Source organism: Neohortaea acidophila (assembly GCF_010093505.1).
Source record: "Neohortaea acidophila strain CBS 113389 unplaced genomic scaffold BDY17scaffold_6, whole genome shotgun sequence".
NCBI classification, from domain to species: domain Eukaryota; kingdom Fungi; phylum Ascomycota; class Dothideomycetes; order Mycosphaerellales; family Teratosphaeriaceae; genus Neohortaea; species Neohortaea acidophila.
In genome coordinates, this window is record NW_022985515.1 from 1,066,107 (window position 1) to 1,081,502 (window position 15,396).

General features: G+C 57.3%; 6 protein-coding genes across 6 annotated transcripts; 3 read left to right on the forward strand and 3 right to left on the reverse strand.

Annotated features, from left to right (window-relative positions):
• Positions 1-1,442: 1,442 nt before the first annotated feature.
• BDY17DRAFT_311147 (L-Aspartase-like protein) lies at positions 1,443-3,178 on the forward strand (the record flags this gene model as incomplete). The annotated part of the gene is made up of 5 exons (XM_033735506.1): positions 1,443-1,471; positions 1,572-1,871; positions 1,936-2,665; positions 2,720-2,868; positions 2,929-3,178. 5 exons carry the CDS (start codon positions 1,443-1,445, stop codon positions 3,176-3,178), a joined length of 1,458 nt encoding a protein of 485 aa, XP_033589294.1.
• Positions 3,179-3,278: 100 nt separating this feature from the next.
• On the reverse strand, positions 3,279-3,782 carry BDY17DRAFT_251934 (uncharacterized protein; the record flags this gene model as incomplete). The annotated part of the gene is made up of 2 exons (XM_033731209.1): positions 3,279-3,566; positions 3,627-3,782. 2 exons carry the CDS (start codon positions 3,780-3,782, stop codon positions 3,279-3,281), a joined length of 444 nt encoding a protein of 147 aa, XP_033589295.1.
• Positions 3,783-4,015: 233 nt separating this feature from the next.
• BDY17DRAFT_299062 (Mss4-like protein) lies at positions 4,016-4,953 on the forward strand. The gene has a single exon (XM_033733843.1). The coding sequence runs from the start codon at positions 4,106-4,108 to the stop codon at positions 4,928-4,930; it is 825 nt and encodes a 274-aa protein (XP_033589296.1). The 5' UTR covers positions 4,016-4,105; the 3' UTR covers positions 4,931-4,953.
• Positions 4,954-10,672, reverse strand: BDY17DRAFT_299063 (CNH domain-containing protein). The gene is made up of 2 exons (XM_033733844.1): positions 6,164-10,672; positions 4,954-6,106 (listed from the first exon to the last, which is right to left on the reverse strand). The coding sequence occupies exons 1-2, from the start codon at positions 10,244-10,246 to the stop codon at positions 5,177-5,179; spliced, it is 5,013 nt and encodes a 1,670-aa protein (XP_033589297.1). The 5' UTR covers positions 10,247-10,672; the 3' UTR covers positions 4,954-5,176.
• A 1,298-nt stretch (positions 10,673-11,970) lies between these two features.
• BDY17DRAFT_165227 (uncharacterized protein) lies at positions 11,971-12,675 on the reverse strand. Its single transcript, XM_033729753.1, has 2 exons — positions 12,431-12,675; positions 11,971-12,382 (listed from the first exon to the last, which is right to left on the reverse strand). The coding sequence occupies exons 1-2, from the start codon at positions 12,526-12,528 to the stop codon at positions 12,064-12,066; spliced, it is 417 nt and encodes a 138-aa protein (XP_033589298.1). The 5' UTR covers positions 12,529-12,675; the 3' UTR covers positions 11,971-12,063.
• Positions 12,676-13,204: 529 nt separating this feature from the next.
• On the forward strand, positions 13,205-15,396 carry BDY17DRAFT_324989 (uncharacterized protein; the record flags this gene model as incomplete). The annotated part of the gene is made up of 7 exons (XM_033737289.1): positions 13,205-13,458; positions 13,529-13,570; positions 13,629-14,122; positions 14,184-14,293; positions 14,353-14,662; positions 14,729-14,753; positions 14,808-15,396. 7 exons carry the CDS (start codon positions 13,205-13,207, stop codon positions 15,394-15,396), a joined length of 1,824 nt encoding a protein of 607 aa, XP_033589299.1.

The window sequence follows — 15,396 nt, forward strand, 5'->3', positions numbered from 1 at the left end:
GTGGGATGCCAGCCCTACGGCCGTGCGTGTGACCAGAATAGCCAGATCGGCCGGCCCTTCTTTCCCGTCGCCCTCCTCCACTCACCGCACGACATCCCGCCCGCATCCTCCACTCTCCTTCACCTTCCCGTGCATTCCGACGGAGCTAACGCGTTGTGGCATGCGTAAACTCTCCAGCTGGCCCCGCGGCTGGTCACGAATTCCATCCCCTTCCATTGGAGATTCCGGTGGTGCCTGAACTCAACTGCAGGTAAGCTTTCCTGCTTCTAAGATTGCTTCCGACGATGGTGGCCTGTTCCGCCTCTGTCGCTTGGCGCGCGGCCGCTTGGCTGTGGTCCCGCATCGGAATCATGAGATCTTGCGTTGCACTCTTGGGGTCCCCATTTCGGCTGCCCGCACTTGCGTACGCATGGGCGTGGGTGATTGGTACGCACGCGGAAAGCATGTGTGAGGGACATTTGTGCGCGGGACACGTGTGTGAGGTGGAATGGTATTTAGTTCTCGCGTACTCTCATCTTCGTTTCTTTTGTCTAGTCTCATCGGCCGTCAAGCATACACCTCGCCGGGACACCTATTGCAAGCCAACACACACTCCAGTCTCAGAGCAGACTACAACAAATGTCCACAACCTCCACCGCCAATAAACAAGAAACCCACAATTCACTCCCAACCGCCATGTTCGAAGAAACTCGAGGTCGTTCCCGCAGCCCCAAACCCTCTACATCATCCTCCTCCGCCTCCACATCATCAGCCTCCTCCTCGCTCTTCTCCTCCTCATCCCCACCACCGCAAAGCATCAAATCAACCTCCTCGCAGCGCAAAGGCTCGCAGCCAGCCAAACGCCATCATCCCACCGGCACCTTCTCCGACTGCGGCCGCCACAGTAACGACTGGTTGTTCGGCGGGTTCAGCGTGACGGAGACGGCGAAACATCTGTTGCGACGGCGGGACTCATGACTTGCTTTTGATTTCGATCTGCTCTGTGTTTGAGCTGTTTATTGTCTTGCGACGGCGCTGGGGTGTTTTTTCATTGATGATACCTACTTGTGATTTTCTACGAGCGACGGCCATGGATGAGAGACGGCACTTGCGTGGAAGGGAACTCTGACGATCCATATACAGAGTGGCGGGTGGAGGGCTATCTGACGGATTGAGTAGCTGCAATACTACCCAGTCCTTTTTCATTTTGAACTCATGAGATTCCTTCATTCCTCCTCGCCTTTGCCATTGCTGAGGCAAAGTTGTGCACAGCAGCCCTTCAAGATTGGTACGGCGTGACGATCCAATGCTTGGAGACTTCCCGCGTTCCACTATCCGAGCTTCAATCTGCACCTCACTTATCGAAACGCACAAAAAGATGCGCAAGGGCTCTTTGGAGTAGACAAACCACGGCCTTCATCTAATCCACACCTGGCTTTGACAAGTCCCTCTGAATCGCAAAAATGGCGACAGATTACGACACATACCAAAAGTAAGAGCTGATATCTCCAAACCCACCCACCCAGCGCCATTGTCAAAAATTTCTCCCTTGGCCAGCACTGCACACAATACTAACCAAAAACCACCATCAGCCCCCTCAATTCCCGCTACTGCTCCCCCGAAATCAAACACATCTTCTCCCCCCGCAACCGCTTCACAACCTGGCGCAAGCTCTGGGTCTGGCTTGCCGAAGCGGAAGCCGAACTCGGCCTCGACATTTCGCCCAAGGCGCTGGAGCAGTTGCGCGCGAACACGCGGATCGAAGATGCGGAATTCGACGTCGCGGCCGTCGAGGAGAAGCGGCGGCGGCACGATGTGATGGCGCATGTGCATACGTATGGCTTGGTGGCGCCGGAGGCGGCGGGCATCATTCATTGGGGGGCTACGTCTTGGTGAGTCTCGTTCATTCTAACCAGGCTGTGTTTAGATGTAAGTGAGAAGACTAATTTCCTTCAGCTACGTGACGGACAACGCGGATCTCATCTTCCTCCGCGACGCCCTCAATACCCTGCTGCCCAAACTCGCCGGCGTCATCCAGCGTCTCACCAATTTCGCCCTCGAATACCGTGATCTGCCGTGTCTGGGCTACACCCATGGCCAGCCCGCCCAGCCCATCACGGTTGGCAAGCGCGCGAGTCTGTGGATCACCGATCTGCTCATGGATCTGCGCAATCTGGAGCGCGCTCGCGATGATTTACTCACGCAGTTCCGCGGCGTTAAGGGGACCACAGGTAGCCAGGCAAGCTTTCTCGCCATCTTCAAAGGCGACGATGCCAAGGTCGACGCGCTCGACGATCTTGTCACGAAGAAGGCCGGCTTCGCCGCCGCCGAGATCTCCACCAGCCAGACGTACTCGCGCAAAATCGATGTAGACGTCGTGCATGCCCTTTCTTCCTTCGGCAGCACGTGCGAGCGTGTGGGCGGCGACATCCGACATCTGGCCATGTTCAAGGAGCTCGAGGAGCCGTTTGAAGCGGACCAGATTGGCTCGAGCGCGATGGCGTACAAGCGGAATCCGATGCGGTCGGAGCGATTGTGTTCGCTGGGGCGCAAGCTGCGCAACTACAGCGCCGACGTGGAGCAGACGTATTCCGCGCAGTGGTTGGAGCGGAGCTTGGATGATTCGGCGATTCGGCGGCTTACATTGCCCGAGTCATTCCTTTGCGCGGATGCGTGCTTGATCCTCGTAAGTCTCATGTGTCTGGAATTGTAGTATGCCGATTTCTGACGAGGCGAGCAGCTGAACAACATCTCCTCTGGGCTTGTGGTCAACAAGGCCATCGTCAAGAAGCGCATCGAGGAGGAGCTGCCATTCATGGCGACGGAGAATATCATCATGGCCATGGTCGAGCGGGGCTACTCTCGCCAGGAAACTCATGAGGAGATTCGGTAGGATGGCACTCCTCTCGTCGCGTGTGTATCCCCATGCTAATCTTTCTGGTGGAACAGTGTCCTCTCCCACGAAGCAGGAAAGGTGGTGAAGCAAGAGGGCAAGGCGAACGACCTTCTGGAGCGGATAGAGAAGCGCGCCTTCTTCCAGCCCATTCTGCCGGAGCTTGCAGCGCTCATCGACCCCAATACTTTCACCGGCAGGTCGGCGAAGCTGGTCGAGAAGCTGGTGCAGCAAAAGGTGCAGCCCGCTTTGGAGAGGTACCGTGACGCGCTGAAGAACATCGTGGACGCCGAGTTGAAAGTGTAGGCCCCGTTTCATGACAGCCCGCGGCTCGAGGTAGAACATAGATGGCGTGATCCGGAGTTTGGAGAGTCGGCATCATAAATGTTAGATCATTTCAACCGCCTCACCACCAGGCATCGTCTCTCCCCCACTTCAACAACACCATGCTCAACCCCGCCGAGCTCAGCAAACCCCCTACGTGCAAACTCACTTGTTGTGCGGTCCCAAACCACCTTACAATACACGTGTCGGCCAACGACGAGATGCAATTCACCGCGAGTGCCAGTCCTACAGCGCGGCGATCACGCGCATAACATGCCAGCGCCAAAATCAACGCCGCATGCCGTATGTTCCTTGTGGCCAACGCGCTCACGAGCGCTATCTGCGTCTTCTCTGCCTCGGCTGCGGCGTCCTGCTGCTGCTGACCTGAGGCTGAATTGTTTCGAGATGCTCGGAGATCCGAGGCGCGCACAATTGGCAGACCGTACCCTTTCGACCAGTCTATGGGGTTCGCGAGGCCTCCTAGCCCGAAGACGGTGAGTTGGGTGCAGGCGAAGAGGATGGCGAGGCATTCGGCTGGAGGCGGGAGGTTCGGGAAGAGGGGTCTGCTGCTAAAGGTGGAGGACATTGTGTGGGGTTAGAGGGAGACGGAGAAGGAAGGTCGGAGTCAAGTAGGCGTCATCGAGGGTTGGTTCCCGAGTGAGATGCTCTCAAGATGAAGCGATGAGGATGGATGGCACGGGGAGAGCATTGCGGGGGCGGGGCTGGCTTACCTAAGAGCTTAGTGGAGCCCAGATCTGGGTGGGTTGAAGATCTTCAGGAACCGTCATCGATTCGAATCCGATTCATCACCGCGTCATTCAATGTCATGAGCCTTCCATGTGTGGCACGCGAGCAGTCGCGTCTGGCGCAGCGTCCGCTCGTCCTCGAAACAGGTAACGTAGGCATCACATGTATCCCAGTCTCTCCACCCAAAAGCATCTTCCCTCTCCCATGGCGAGTAGAATTCTACGTCCTCTCCTTTCCGCGCCGCAGCCTTGTCGTCTCCTCATCACCCAATCCACTCCCTTCCTCAAACCACTAAGGTCTCTCCTCGCAAACTCTATCCGCACACTGCCCCCCACAAGGGCCATGTCCAACGACCAAGCCCACGCCGACAAGAAGGCCGAGGATGTGCACGAAAAGGAGCGATGGAAGTACAACGCGCCCTACCGCATCCACGAGTCCAACGAGCACTTCGAAGCAAAGCACACGGGCCAATGCCACTGCGGGAAAGTGAAGTTCGAGCTCAGCCGCGAGAAGCCATTGGCGAGTAAGCTGTGCCATTGCACGACGTGTCAAAGCCAGCACGCCGCTCCCTTCCAATGGGCCGCCATCTTCCACAAGGAGGACATCAACTTCAACCACGGCCACCACGATCTCGAATGGTACGATCCGACCAGCAAGTCCATTGCGCACCAGCTGCCCTGCAAAGTGCGCTGCTCCTACTGCCACAGCCCCATCATGGACGAGGGCCGGAACATGATTCTCCTCTTCCCCAGTCTGCTGGATTTGAAGACTCAAAAGGCCAAGGACGACTTCAAACCCACGTGTCACATGTTCTATCCCGAGCGGGTGGTCGACGTGCCGGACGGACTGCCCAAGTGGACGGGCATCAACCAGCAGAGTGAATTATGCGAGGACACGGACGCGGAGACGGTGCGGGAGTACAATCGGAAGAGGCAAAAGACCAACGACGAGGAGACGGGGACGAACATTCCCAAAGACGATGAGTGAGGGTTGTTGAGCAGAACCGGGACGTAGAAAGCGTGTATTGATAGACAGTATACAGCAACACGGTTGATACGAGATTGACCATCAAGGCCAAGTCTTGATCCCTCCATTCAGCCCATACCCAGTGACCTCGCGCGTCTCGCCATACGCCATGAACACCTATCGCCGCCTCAAACCCATCCGACTAGCCAAGATCGTCTCGAGATCCAAACAAACGCCCCTGATTCATCCAAATCATCCCACCCCGCTTCAGTCCAATCCCTCCTTCATCTTCTCATTCAACAACAACTCCACCACAATCTGCGTCTTCTCCTGCTCCGGATGCTGCATCACAAACTTCACCGTGCGCCCTCCACTCTCGCTCCCTCCCCCTCCCGATCCTCCCGCCGCGGACCAGCTGCCCCCATCATCCAAACACTTCACCTCCCTCCCTGCAATAATCTGCTTCAGCCGGCCATTCTGCGCATTGCGAATCTCCACAAAGTCGCGATCGAACAGCACCAGATAGGGACCATACAGTGCAGCAGACTGCGCGCAGCCTACAAACTCCATAATCACCGAGCGCGACACGTCGGAGTGCTTGTTCATGTACACTGCGCAACGCGCGTACACGAGCAAGAACTCCTGATCGCTCAAGCGAAGCATCGACAGCGCCTTCTCCTCTTTGATATGGCTGGCAATGTTCTGTACATGTTGCGCCGACAGGTCAGGCACAGACATGGCCTGTTTGCGCTCGAGCGTCATCACCTCGAAGCCCTTGGAGGTGCTGACGGACAGCGAGGAGTGGAAGAGGTTGATGCCCGTGCACTCCGCCGGGATGTAGAATTCGTCGTAGTCGCGGAAGAACTCGGTGTTGCCGCGGCGGAACATGCCACGCCGCCGCTCGGTCGACTTTTGATACACGGGCTCGAGCACTTTGAAGACCGACGCGAGATTCTCACGCTTCTTGTAGAAGACGAGCGCGCGCTCTTTCATGCGGCCGGTGACGAAGAAGCCGACGTCTTTGCTGCCGGAAAGCTTTTGCGGGGCTTTGGACGCGGTATCGTTCGGGGTGGTGGTGGCACCGGTGGGAAAGAGGGTGTCGAGGTGGTAGGCGATGAGGGATTTGTCGGAGATGAGGAGGAACAGATTGAATTCCTCCAGCACGGCCACTTGCGTGACGCGGGACATGGAGATTGCCTGGGGTTTCATCAATCAGTATGGCCCGCATGGACGACACCACAACGAGCAACTCACCTTGGACCAGCCTCGGGGGTTATTCATCTCACTAACAAACACCCCGAAGTCCGTGCCGACGGCAACCATCTGCTTGTTCTCGGGGTGCGGCGTGGCGAAACTCGTTGCGCAATTGACTCTTGCCCGACATATCGGCCCCGGCTTGCCCACCTCCTTGAACTTTTGCTCAACCTCCTGGATCGCGCGATCCACCGGCGTGCCCTTGATCGTCGGCGCCTTACCCGCCGTGCCGGCAAATGCATCGAAGACAAACGCGGCATCGGCCATGACGCGCAGCTTGAAGGGCTCGGCGTTTTGGTTGTACAGCGAGGCGGCATGCTTGATCTTGGCCTCTGTGATTTTCATGCACCACTCGCGCCGTGCTTGTTCCGTCGGCGCAAAGAGCGTGTAGGTGTCGCGGCCGAGGTGCTTGACTTTGAAGGGATACATGATCTTATCGGCATCCTTGTTCTCGCTCAGCGTCGTCACCGTGGTCAAGCTGGCGCCCGATGCAGCCGTGTTGGTGTGTTGGAGCTGCGGCGCGGGAGAAGTAGGCGACTGGACGCGGCCGAGATTGTTGGTATCGCCACCGGCTTGGGGCGTCGACGTCCTGCCAGTGACGTCGCGAACGGAAGTGATGCCCTTCATGTACGAACTCTTCTGCACTGCCGGGTCCGACGCGCTCTCGAGGATGAGCAGGTCCATCGGGATGGGCAGTCGGGATACATCGTACTTCTCCACCTTGCCGCCCTGCTCCGACCGCTGCGAGACCGTCTTCGCCAGCACGAGGTAATGGTCGAACAGCAGACCGTGCGAGTCCAACCACGTAAAGCGGTTCCCGCCCATTCGCTGCAAATCGCCACGATGAATCAGCTCGCGCCCGAAATGATCCAGATTCAATTCGACCGCATTCTGCATTCCCGGCCGCAGGACGAGCTTATGCTGAAGGTCCATCAGGTCCACCTTGGTCTGCATGTCCGCCACTCGCGCATCGCACTCCAGCGTCACCGCCTTCACCTCGTCGTATGCAAGCTTCAAATTGGCCTTCTCCTCGCTCTCCGTCTTCATCGTCTTCAACACCGCGGCCAACAGCAGCGTATACCGCTGCAGCCGCGTGATCGGCGCCTTCAAGTACGTGTCCCAGCCGAGTTTATTAGACTTCTTATCACTCCTCGCGCGCTCGATGAACGTTCGGAAGTCAAGATTGCGATCAATCTCCTGCCGCACGAGGAATGTAGCGCCGGGAAACGCACCGGCATAGTCGATGTATGCCGCCTTTGCTTTCCGGATCCATTGCCGGAAGATGTCGGAGAAGCCGACAATCCATGGCCCTTGTTCTTGCTGCCGATACTTCAGCTGAGGGAGTAGATGTTCTTCGTTCGCCTGTTGGATCGCATCGAACTTGCCAAAGACGTCCGTGAGGAACTTCGTCTTCCGCTTCGGCGAGATGATGGACGGCTCAGAACGGGACAAAGCGTCACGGTATAGCGTGCGCAGAACACTCAGCTGCTCCATGTACGTCTCTTCCGTGGTGACAGTCTCGTGCAGCATGTACTGTCGCTCAAGCTCCTTCTTGTCCTTGCCCTCGACATCCTCCTTCGTAAGACGATAGTACTCTGCCCAGCTTTCCGATGTCCTCAGCTTCTGCCCGAGCAGGTTCACCTTCTTGAGAGTGCGCTGGCAGTGATGAGAATAGCATCGTCCAGGGATGACATGGTCGTGCAGAGTCGGGGAATAACACCCAGTGCCGGTCAACTGGAAGATGACACCAGACATGGGCCCGGGCACGACCTTGACCCACTCTTCCGTTGCGATCAACGTCTCGGCGCCGTACATATCCTGCACCACACGATTGCTCAGCGTTTCCGCATCCGCAATGTTCATCGTGGGCACTTTGTTGGTGAAGAGTGCTACCAGCGCCTCCTTGACCTCCGCTTCCTTCAATTCCGTAACCTGCTCCGGATTGGTGACCTGCAGCAACCATTTCAGAATCGACATAAGACTCCACGGCTCCTCGCATTTCTTGAACGCGGGTGCACCAAGTTGGGAAGGCATGAAGCGTTTGCCGGGCAGCGAAGGCAGATCGAGAGCTGGTGTTATGGGCGTGCTCTTGGGCGGCAATTTTCGCAGCTCAGCATCCGTCTTGGATCTTGACGGTTGACTTGCATGTGGGGTGGTCGGGTGGCTCATGAGCGACGACGATCTGGGAACCCATTGCCCGTGTTGATTCAGTGTGTGATATTCGTCTGGGGCAGCTGGATATGGCGATGGAGGCTGGCCCTCCCGGAAGTCCGTTTGGAGCGGTGGCATGTACTCGTTTCCGGGAGGTGCAGGAAGAGGTCGGTAGGATGTCGAAGCAGGCTGGTAAAAGATGTCCGGCGGCTCATCGGGAAAGCGATCGGGAATCCCTCCCTCCAAGAAGGCATACTCGTCGCCCTCATCGTAGCTCAACCTTCTTCCATCTGCAGTCGGCTCGGACAAGCCACCAGTGCCTCCGGCATCGACCCGCGCAGGCGCGTTGAACGGCCGGAACGGGTGGATGGAGTTCATCGCATACTCGTAATCGCGGCTCGCCTGGCTTGATTGCGATGCATGGCTTCTACGCATGGAGCTTTGCTGACTAGGAGGTTGGCTGTAATGGTTGTACCCATTCATCTCGCCTCCAACAGCAAGTGTGCTTGGATCCCCTCCATACGCCATGTGCACATCATAGCCGCCGAAAGAAGTCATGTCGACGGCTCCATAGTCGTCGCTGTCGCTAGCCTCGGGCGGCAGGGGAAGAGGTTGGGGTAGAGAGCCTCGTTGAGACGCGTAGCCGCTGCCGAACCGTGTCTGACCACCGCCACTCTGTCGCCTCCGAGCTTCGTCTTCATCTGCCATCTGCATCATTGCCAGCCCCTGCGCCGCTTCCGCGTCACTGTCGCTGCTGTAGACATGCTCGGCGGCCGCGGGATGAAGGTGGCCGTTGAGAGCTCCCTCGGACCGCGCCGCGCCAGGTTGTGTCTGTGCAAACAGTGATGCCGATGATGCCCGCATTGGAGCGGTCGGCGGCTGGCTGACAGATATACTGGGGCTGTGCGATGGCCGCCCGGGGGCGCCCCTGACGGCATCTTCGACCTGCTGGAACAGCTCTTGCTGCGAGACAGCTTCTCGCTGCTCACGCGAGAGGTACGTCGGGGCATCGTTGGCGTTGTAGAAGTAGTCCGCCTCGGTGTCGGTTTCCGGTGTTATGGGCAACGGTCGCGAATCGGGATGACGCCCAAGAGTCCCCGTTCTTGACGGCGCATGCACGGGAGGCGTGGGTCCCGGGCTAATGCCCTGAGACGAGGCCGATGCATGGGAAAAGGTGGGATAGAGCGGGGATGGTGACTGTCGAGTGTCGCTATATTGACGAGCAGGCGGGCTGGGGTAATAGTTGCCGGACTGGTGTTGCACACTCTGTGCCTGTATGGGCGAGATTGGGGACGCAAATTGTGAGCGCTGGTGCGGAGGGGAAGGAGCGTAGTTGGAGGCATAGCCTATCGGTTGTGTCGGTGATCGAGGACTGAAGGACTGTTGAGGGCTGTGAACGGAGTGTTGCGGAGACTGCGGAAATTGATGTGCTGGATTTGGGTAAGACGCTTGCTGCTGATAGGCGAAGGTGTCGAGGGGCCCGCTGGTGGCACTAGTTGCGATGGGCGAGGTGGGGGAAAAGGCGGAGTTGGGGGCGTAGTGTTGGGGGTTGTATGCACCTTGGCCCGTGTCTACGTAATTGCGCGGATTGTAGGGAGAAATGAGAGGCTGCGGCTGATGCGACTGGGAGTAGTCTTGCGGGTTGTACTGGTATTGTGCTTGTCCCGGGTACTGGGCGGAAACCGAATACTGCCGGACGGGGGCGGCGTAGGTGTCTTGCGCTCCGCTCTGCTGCGGCGGAGGTTGGTAGGGCGGAGCAGGTGCATGATAGCCGTATGTTGGTTGTCCGGGGTACTGGGGTTGTGCGTAATGCGCATGTCCTCCGTTTGAGCCTGGCTGCGGAGATTGATTGTTGGGATTGGGGGAGCCTTGCTGCTGCGGACTCCTCAGGTAAGGGGGATTGCCGCCCGTGCTGTTTCTCTGCGACGACATGCTGACGAGTCTAAGGGGCGAGGAGGGATCGGATGGTGTTGCGCGTGCGGGAAGGGCCCGTAGAGGCGGGGGATGGCGGCAGCTTCCTGGCTGCAGGAAGGTGTTGGTTTGGCGCAGCGGACATGGATGGTCCGGCGATTGGCTTTTGCATTGGGGGGTCGACCCAGGCGCAGGCTACTGCAGGTATGACACTTCTAATTCCCCGGTCCTCTAGTGGCTCTTTATCATCTGGACATGGCCAACAGAATGCGCTAAGGCGGCAGACTCTCTGGCTTGACTATGCGGAGGCGGTCCTGTTGGGCCGGAGGCAGTCGCGGGGTCGGACGGGGGGTCAATGCGACTCGGGATTCGTGCCAGTGGAGAGGTGAGAGGGGAAGGAAATGTGTCGTCGCTGCGAATGCGAGGGCGAGAGGATGGGAATGCTTGAAACACTGAGGCAGCTATTCCTCCGCCCGCCTCGCCCTGCCCGCATGCTGTCGCCGCCAAGCTCCGACCCGGTGCAAGCTCGGGCCATCTCAGCCCTGAGGTGTTTACTGCCTCAGGCAACACCAGACACCGAGACAACACGCAAACAACCTTTCATCCTCGTCCAAGTACTTGTGGAGAGAGACTTCATATACTGGGCATGCACGATTCCTGGATATGCGACTGTGCGGGGGTTTGGCCGTGATTTCAATATGCTCACCATCTCCCTCCCCACGCCGTGCCGTCCTCATCCCCTTACATTCACTGTTCACGCCTCTCGTGCCAGGCAAGTCTCCATGAGATGATCCACGCAGACCCCATCGAATGGAATGGCCACCGTACAACGCGAGTTAAGCACCTTCCTGGAAGTCGAGCTACCACCGCCCGGGACTAACTACTAATCACATACTGGCCGACTACGTTGCACATACCTCAACCTATCTCCTGAGATGAAAGAAGCCGACACTTCATTGGCTGCATCGGCCGTAGCGAGGGCGTCGATGGTGTGCCCCATTAGGACCTCGTTGGTCTCGAGTGTAACTCCGTCGGAGGGCAGGAAGCCCAGATCCGTGCCCAAGCCATGCATTAGGTCGCGGGACTCGGGGGCGAGGTTGTCGTTGTTGCCGGCATTCTCCTCGGCATCATCCTCGACATCCTGCTCGACACCCCCCTCGGCCTCGGTCTCGGCGTCAAGAGCGGGGCTGAGGAAGTATGGAGATTCGTGGGTTGCTGCCGAGGGTGCTGGGTAGCGGAGTGCTGGGGCGCGGAGCTGCGCGTTCCCCAAAGCGCTGGTGATACCCGACAACGGGCGGGAGTGGCACAGGTTGTGCGGGGACTGCCAAGATCATTTTCCGCGTCTTCCAGCGCGCTTCTTGTTCGTCGTCTTCGTCTTCCTCTTTTTCAAGAAGGCTAGGCCTCGTCAGAGTCAGAGGGCGGCGAGGGCTCAACCCCATTCTGTAGCAATGCATGCTCCGCGTCGACCCACGTCTGTCGTCGATCCTGCTTCACTCTCCTGGTTGCATCCGGCGCTCACGTTCCAGCAGAGGGTCCAGACCGTCGTCCGCACATTTCGACATGATGCCCGAAGCCCGCACTTTCATCGTTCGCGGGCGTGGATTGGTTGCATATTCAGGGCCAAAGGGGTCCGGAGCATCGAGTCCTGCTTGACCAACCAAGCGAGCCTGCCAGGTGTCGACCTTCGAACGGCCGACGTAATTCCTCGTGATGCCCATAGCCATCGACTTGTAACTGTGGCCCAGCGCCATCTGCGCCGCTTGGACTACGACACCAGGCATGCCCAAATGGCCGGCGCTGGCGAGATCGGAGGCTGCGCCACGGCGAATGTCGTGAACTCATAGCCGCTGCACCAGGCCAACCAGGTCTCCTGCGATCGCCAACGTATGTAGCTGCTGGCGGGCGCTGCCCGGCTTGGTGAAGTCGAGGCCAGTGCCGCTCTTGGCGAAGGCTGGGAAGAGTGGCCAAGATCCATTGGTCCAGACCACAGTTTTGTTGGGGCGACGAAGAGTGGTATTGATCAGATCTGTCCAGTTTGTCTCGACCACGGCACGAGCGCGAAGGGCGTGTACAAGGATCAGCTTAACGGGGTCGACAAGGTTGAGCGCGTCAGGAAGCTGGTGCAGTTCGACTCTGGTGGTGCCTTTGGCGTTTTTCCTGGAGCAGTCAGCATTGTAGATCATGAGAGGGTGGAAGGGTTCATACTTGAAGCCCTTGCGGTAGACGAGGGAAATCACGGCGGCGAGTTGGGGATCTTCAGCGGGGTCACCGGTAGCGACGATCTTGATGTGGTCCCAAGTCATGTAAACATCTTTGTGTCCCACCCATTCTTCCGACTGGCGGAAGTCTCCAGTGCGACTTGCTAGTGCAGTCTACATAACGAGGCCAAGCAGTCGAGCCACAGTGACATCCCAGGACCGCGTTCCCATCGTTAGGGCATCGTCGACGAGGGCCTTAGCAAGGCGATAGATGAGCTGAGACGTCAGCCAAACGTGCTCGCGGATCGGGTCTTTGGTGACGCGCTTGTTCTGTAGATGGCGGCAGAGGATAGCATCGAGGCGCGTGCTATGGAGGCGAGTGAGCTTCCAATCGGCAAGGCTAAAGATGAGAGCCGTGTCGAGTGCGTGCAGTAGGCTTTTGATGGTCCTCCACGACGGGATATGCTCGGCGGTACAACTTGCCGTGCAGGTGAGCAGACAGCGCTTCAATGAACCTCTCGAGTTCCAAGGCATCAGGACTGACACTGACGGTTTGATGTTAGCATTTGGAATGGAAGTCGAACTACTCCCGCCCGGAAATAAGGGGTCATGCCCGAGGCTACCGCCCTCCCACTCCACTTCCCCACACAAATCTGGGGTTGACGACATCAATTGACCTTGCGTGTGGCAATCTTGCATCCTTCGAATTCCCATCCTGCTGCCTTTCTCAGATATCATCTATTCTTGGACTCGTGATTGTCTTCCAATTCGTTAGTTCAAGATGGGCATTAAACACGACGGCCCTCACGACATCCCGCCCAACGCAGACATCCCCGACATCGTGCGCGAAGATCCCACGAGCGAGCGCGATGGCCATCTCATCCCCGAGACAGACGAGCATGGCTATCGCATTCGAGAAGAGCCATACGGGACGAAACGCCGCCTGCGCATCGTCCTCATGGGCGCCGCCGCGTCCACCGTGAACTTTCTCAAAAAGGCCGAGGAGCAAATGGAGAATATTGACATTTGCGTGTAGTAAGTCATTACGCCCACTCTCTGAGGGCTACTTCTGTCCTCTTATGTATCTGTGCTGACCCGCAAACAGCGAGAAGAACCGCGATGTCGGCGGGACGTGGCTGGAGAACAGGTAAGTCGGCTGTTCGATGCAATATAAGCACACAATCACATACTAAAATCAGATGCAGATACCCTGGCTGTGCATGCGATATACCCAGTGTCAACTACCAGTTCAGTTGGGCGATCAAAATCTGGACGCATTACTACTCGTACTCCCCGGAAATCTGGGAGTATCTTCAAGGACTTTACAAAGACAACGACCTTTACAAATACGTCAAGCTGAAGCACAAGATTGAGGGGGCGGAGTGGAACGATGAGAAGGGGAAATGGATCCTGAAAGTGCGAGACATGGTCAACGACAAGGTGTTTGACGACGAGTGCCATTTCTTCATCAACGCCGGCGGAGTATTGAACAACTTCAAGTGGCCTCAGATTCCGGGCCTCGAGACATTCAAGAACAAACTAATGCACAGCGCGCAATACGAAGAAGGATACCCATTGGATGGCAAGAAAGTCGCCGTCCTTGGAGCGGGATCCTCGGGGGTGCAAATTGTGGCAAACATCCAGAAGAAGGTTGATACTTTGTATCACTGGATTCGCAATCCCATCTGGATCACTGCTGGTGAGACGCCTTCTCTCTCGAAACACCACGCCTTTGGCAACCATGGCTGATTCGTAGTCAGGCTTCGCCCAGAGCTGGGCTGGCCAAGATGGTGCCAACTTCGCATACACCAAGGAACAGAGGAAATTCCTCGAAGACAACCCTCTCAAGTACCTCGAGTACAGGAAGAACGTGAGTTGTGCCATAGTCATTGATCCATGACTTCGACGATTCCACTGACAGTCACACAGATCGAAAACGAGCTGAACCAACGTTTCAAATTCATCATCAAAGGCTCACAAGAAGCCAAAGATGCTCGAGAGTTTAGTGAAGACCAGATGGTCCGGAAATTGAAGGGCGATCAACGACTATGCGAAAACATCATCCCCAAGAACTTCAACCCTGGATGCCGCCGGCCTACACCCGCTCCTGGCTATCTCGAAGCCCTGGTGGCGCCCAACGCGAAGATCTTCACCGAGCATCTCGAGAAGGTCACCGAGAGAGGGTTCATAGACGCCGCGGGAGAGGAGCATGAGGTAGACGTCTTGATCTGTGCCACCGGTAAGAAGTTCTCGGGAGAATCGCCCTTGAGTGAGACAAAGCACTCGCTAACCTTAATGATTCTAGGCTTCGACACCACCTGGCAGACGAGGTATAATCCCGATCCTGAACACCATTCTTCAATCGCCCTACTAACGTGCTTTAGATTCCCCTTTGTCAACGGCAAAGGCGTCTCCCTCAAACAACTCTGGCCCCCCAACGACGTCACCTCCTACCTCTCCATCGCCATCCCCACCTTCCCGAATCATTTCACCTTCTGCGGGCCCTACGGCCCCCTAGGCCACGGCAGCTTCATGCCGCTCATCGAGCGCTGGACAAGCTACATGTTCGACGTCATCACCAAAGCGCAGGTGGAGAACATCAAGTCGTACACGCCGCGCATGGACAAGAGCAAGATGTTCCGCCAGCACGCCGATCTCTTCCTCCAGCGTACCGCGTGGACCAGCCCGTGCAGTTCTTGGTTCAAACAGGGCAAGGTTGATGGCCAGACGGTCGTGTACCCGGGCTCGCGCCTGCACTTTATGCACCTGATGGAACGACCGCGGTATGAGGACTTCGAGATTGAGTACTGGGATGAAAATCATTTTTCCTTCATGGGCAACGGTTTTGATCAGAGAGAATTTGATGGGAGAGATATTACAAATTATCTTGGCTCGTTGGACGGCACGGACAGGCAGCCGAACTATGACAGGGAGCTGGTGAACAAGCTTGCCGGCTGGGCTGTTGGTCTGTAG

Coding starts and splice junctions, on each gene's coding strand:
- BDY17DRAFT_299062 (XM_033733843.1), top strand. CDS start 4,106: ATGTATCCCAGTCTCTCCACCCAAAAGCATCTTCCCTCTCCCATGGCG.
- BDY17DRAFT_299063 (XM_033733844.1), bottom strand. CDS start 10,246: ATGTCGTCGCAGAGAAACAGCACGGGCGGCAATCCCCCTTACCTGAGG. Junction 6,107..6,163: donor ACCCCCGAGGCTGGTCCAAG/GTGAGTTGCTCG, acceptor ATGAAACCCCAG/GCAATCTCCATGTCCCGCGT.
- BDY17DRAFT_165227 (XM_033729753.1), bottom strand. CDS start 12,528: ATGACTTGGGACCACATCAAGATCGTCGCTACCGGTGACCCCGCTGAA. Junction 12,383..12,430: donor GTCTACCGCAAGGGCTTCAA/GTATGAACCCTT, acceptor TGACTGCTCCAG/GAAAAACGCCAAAGGCACCA.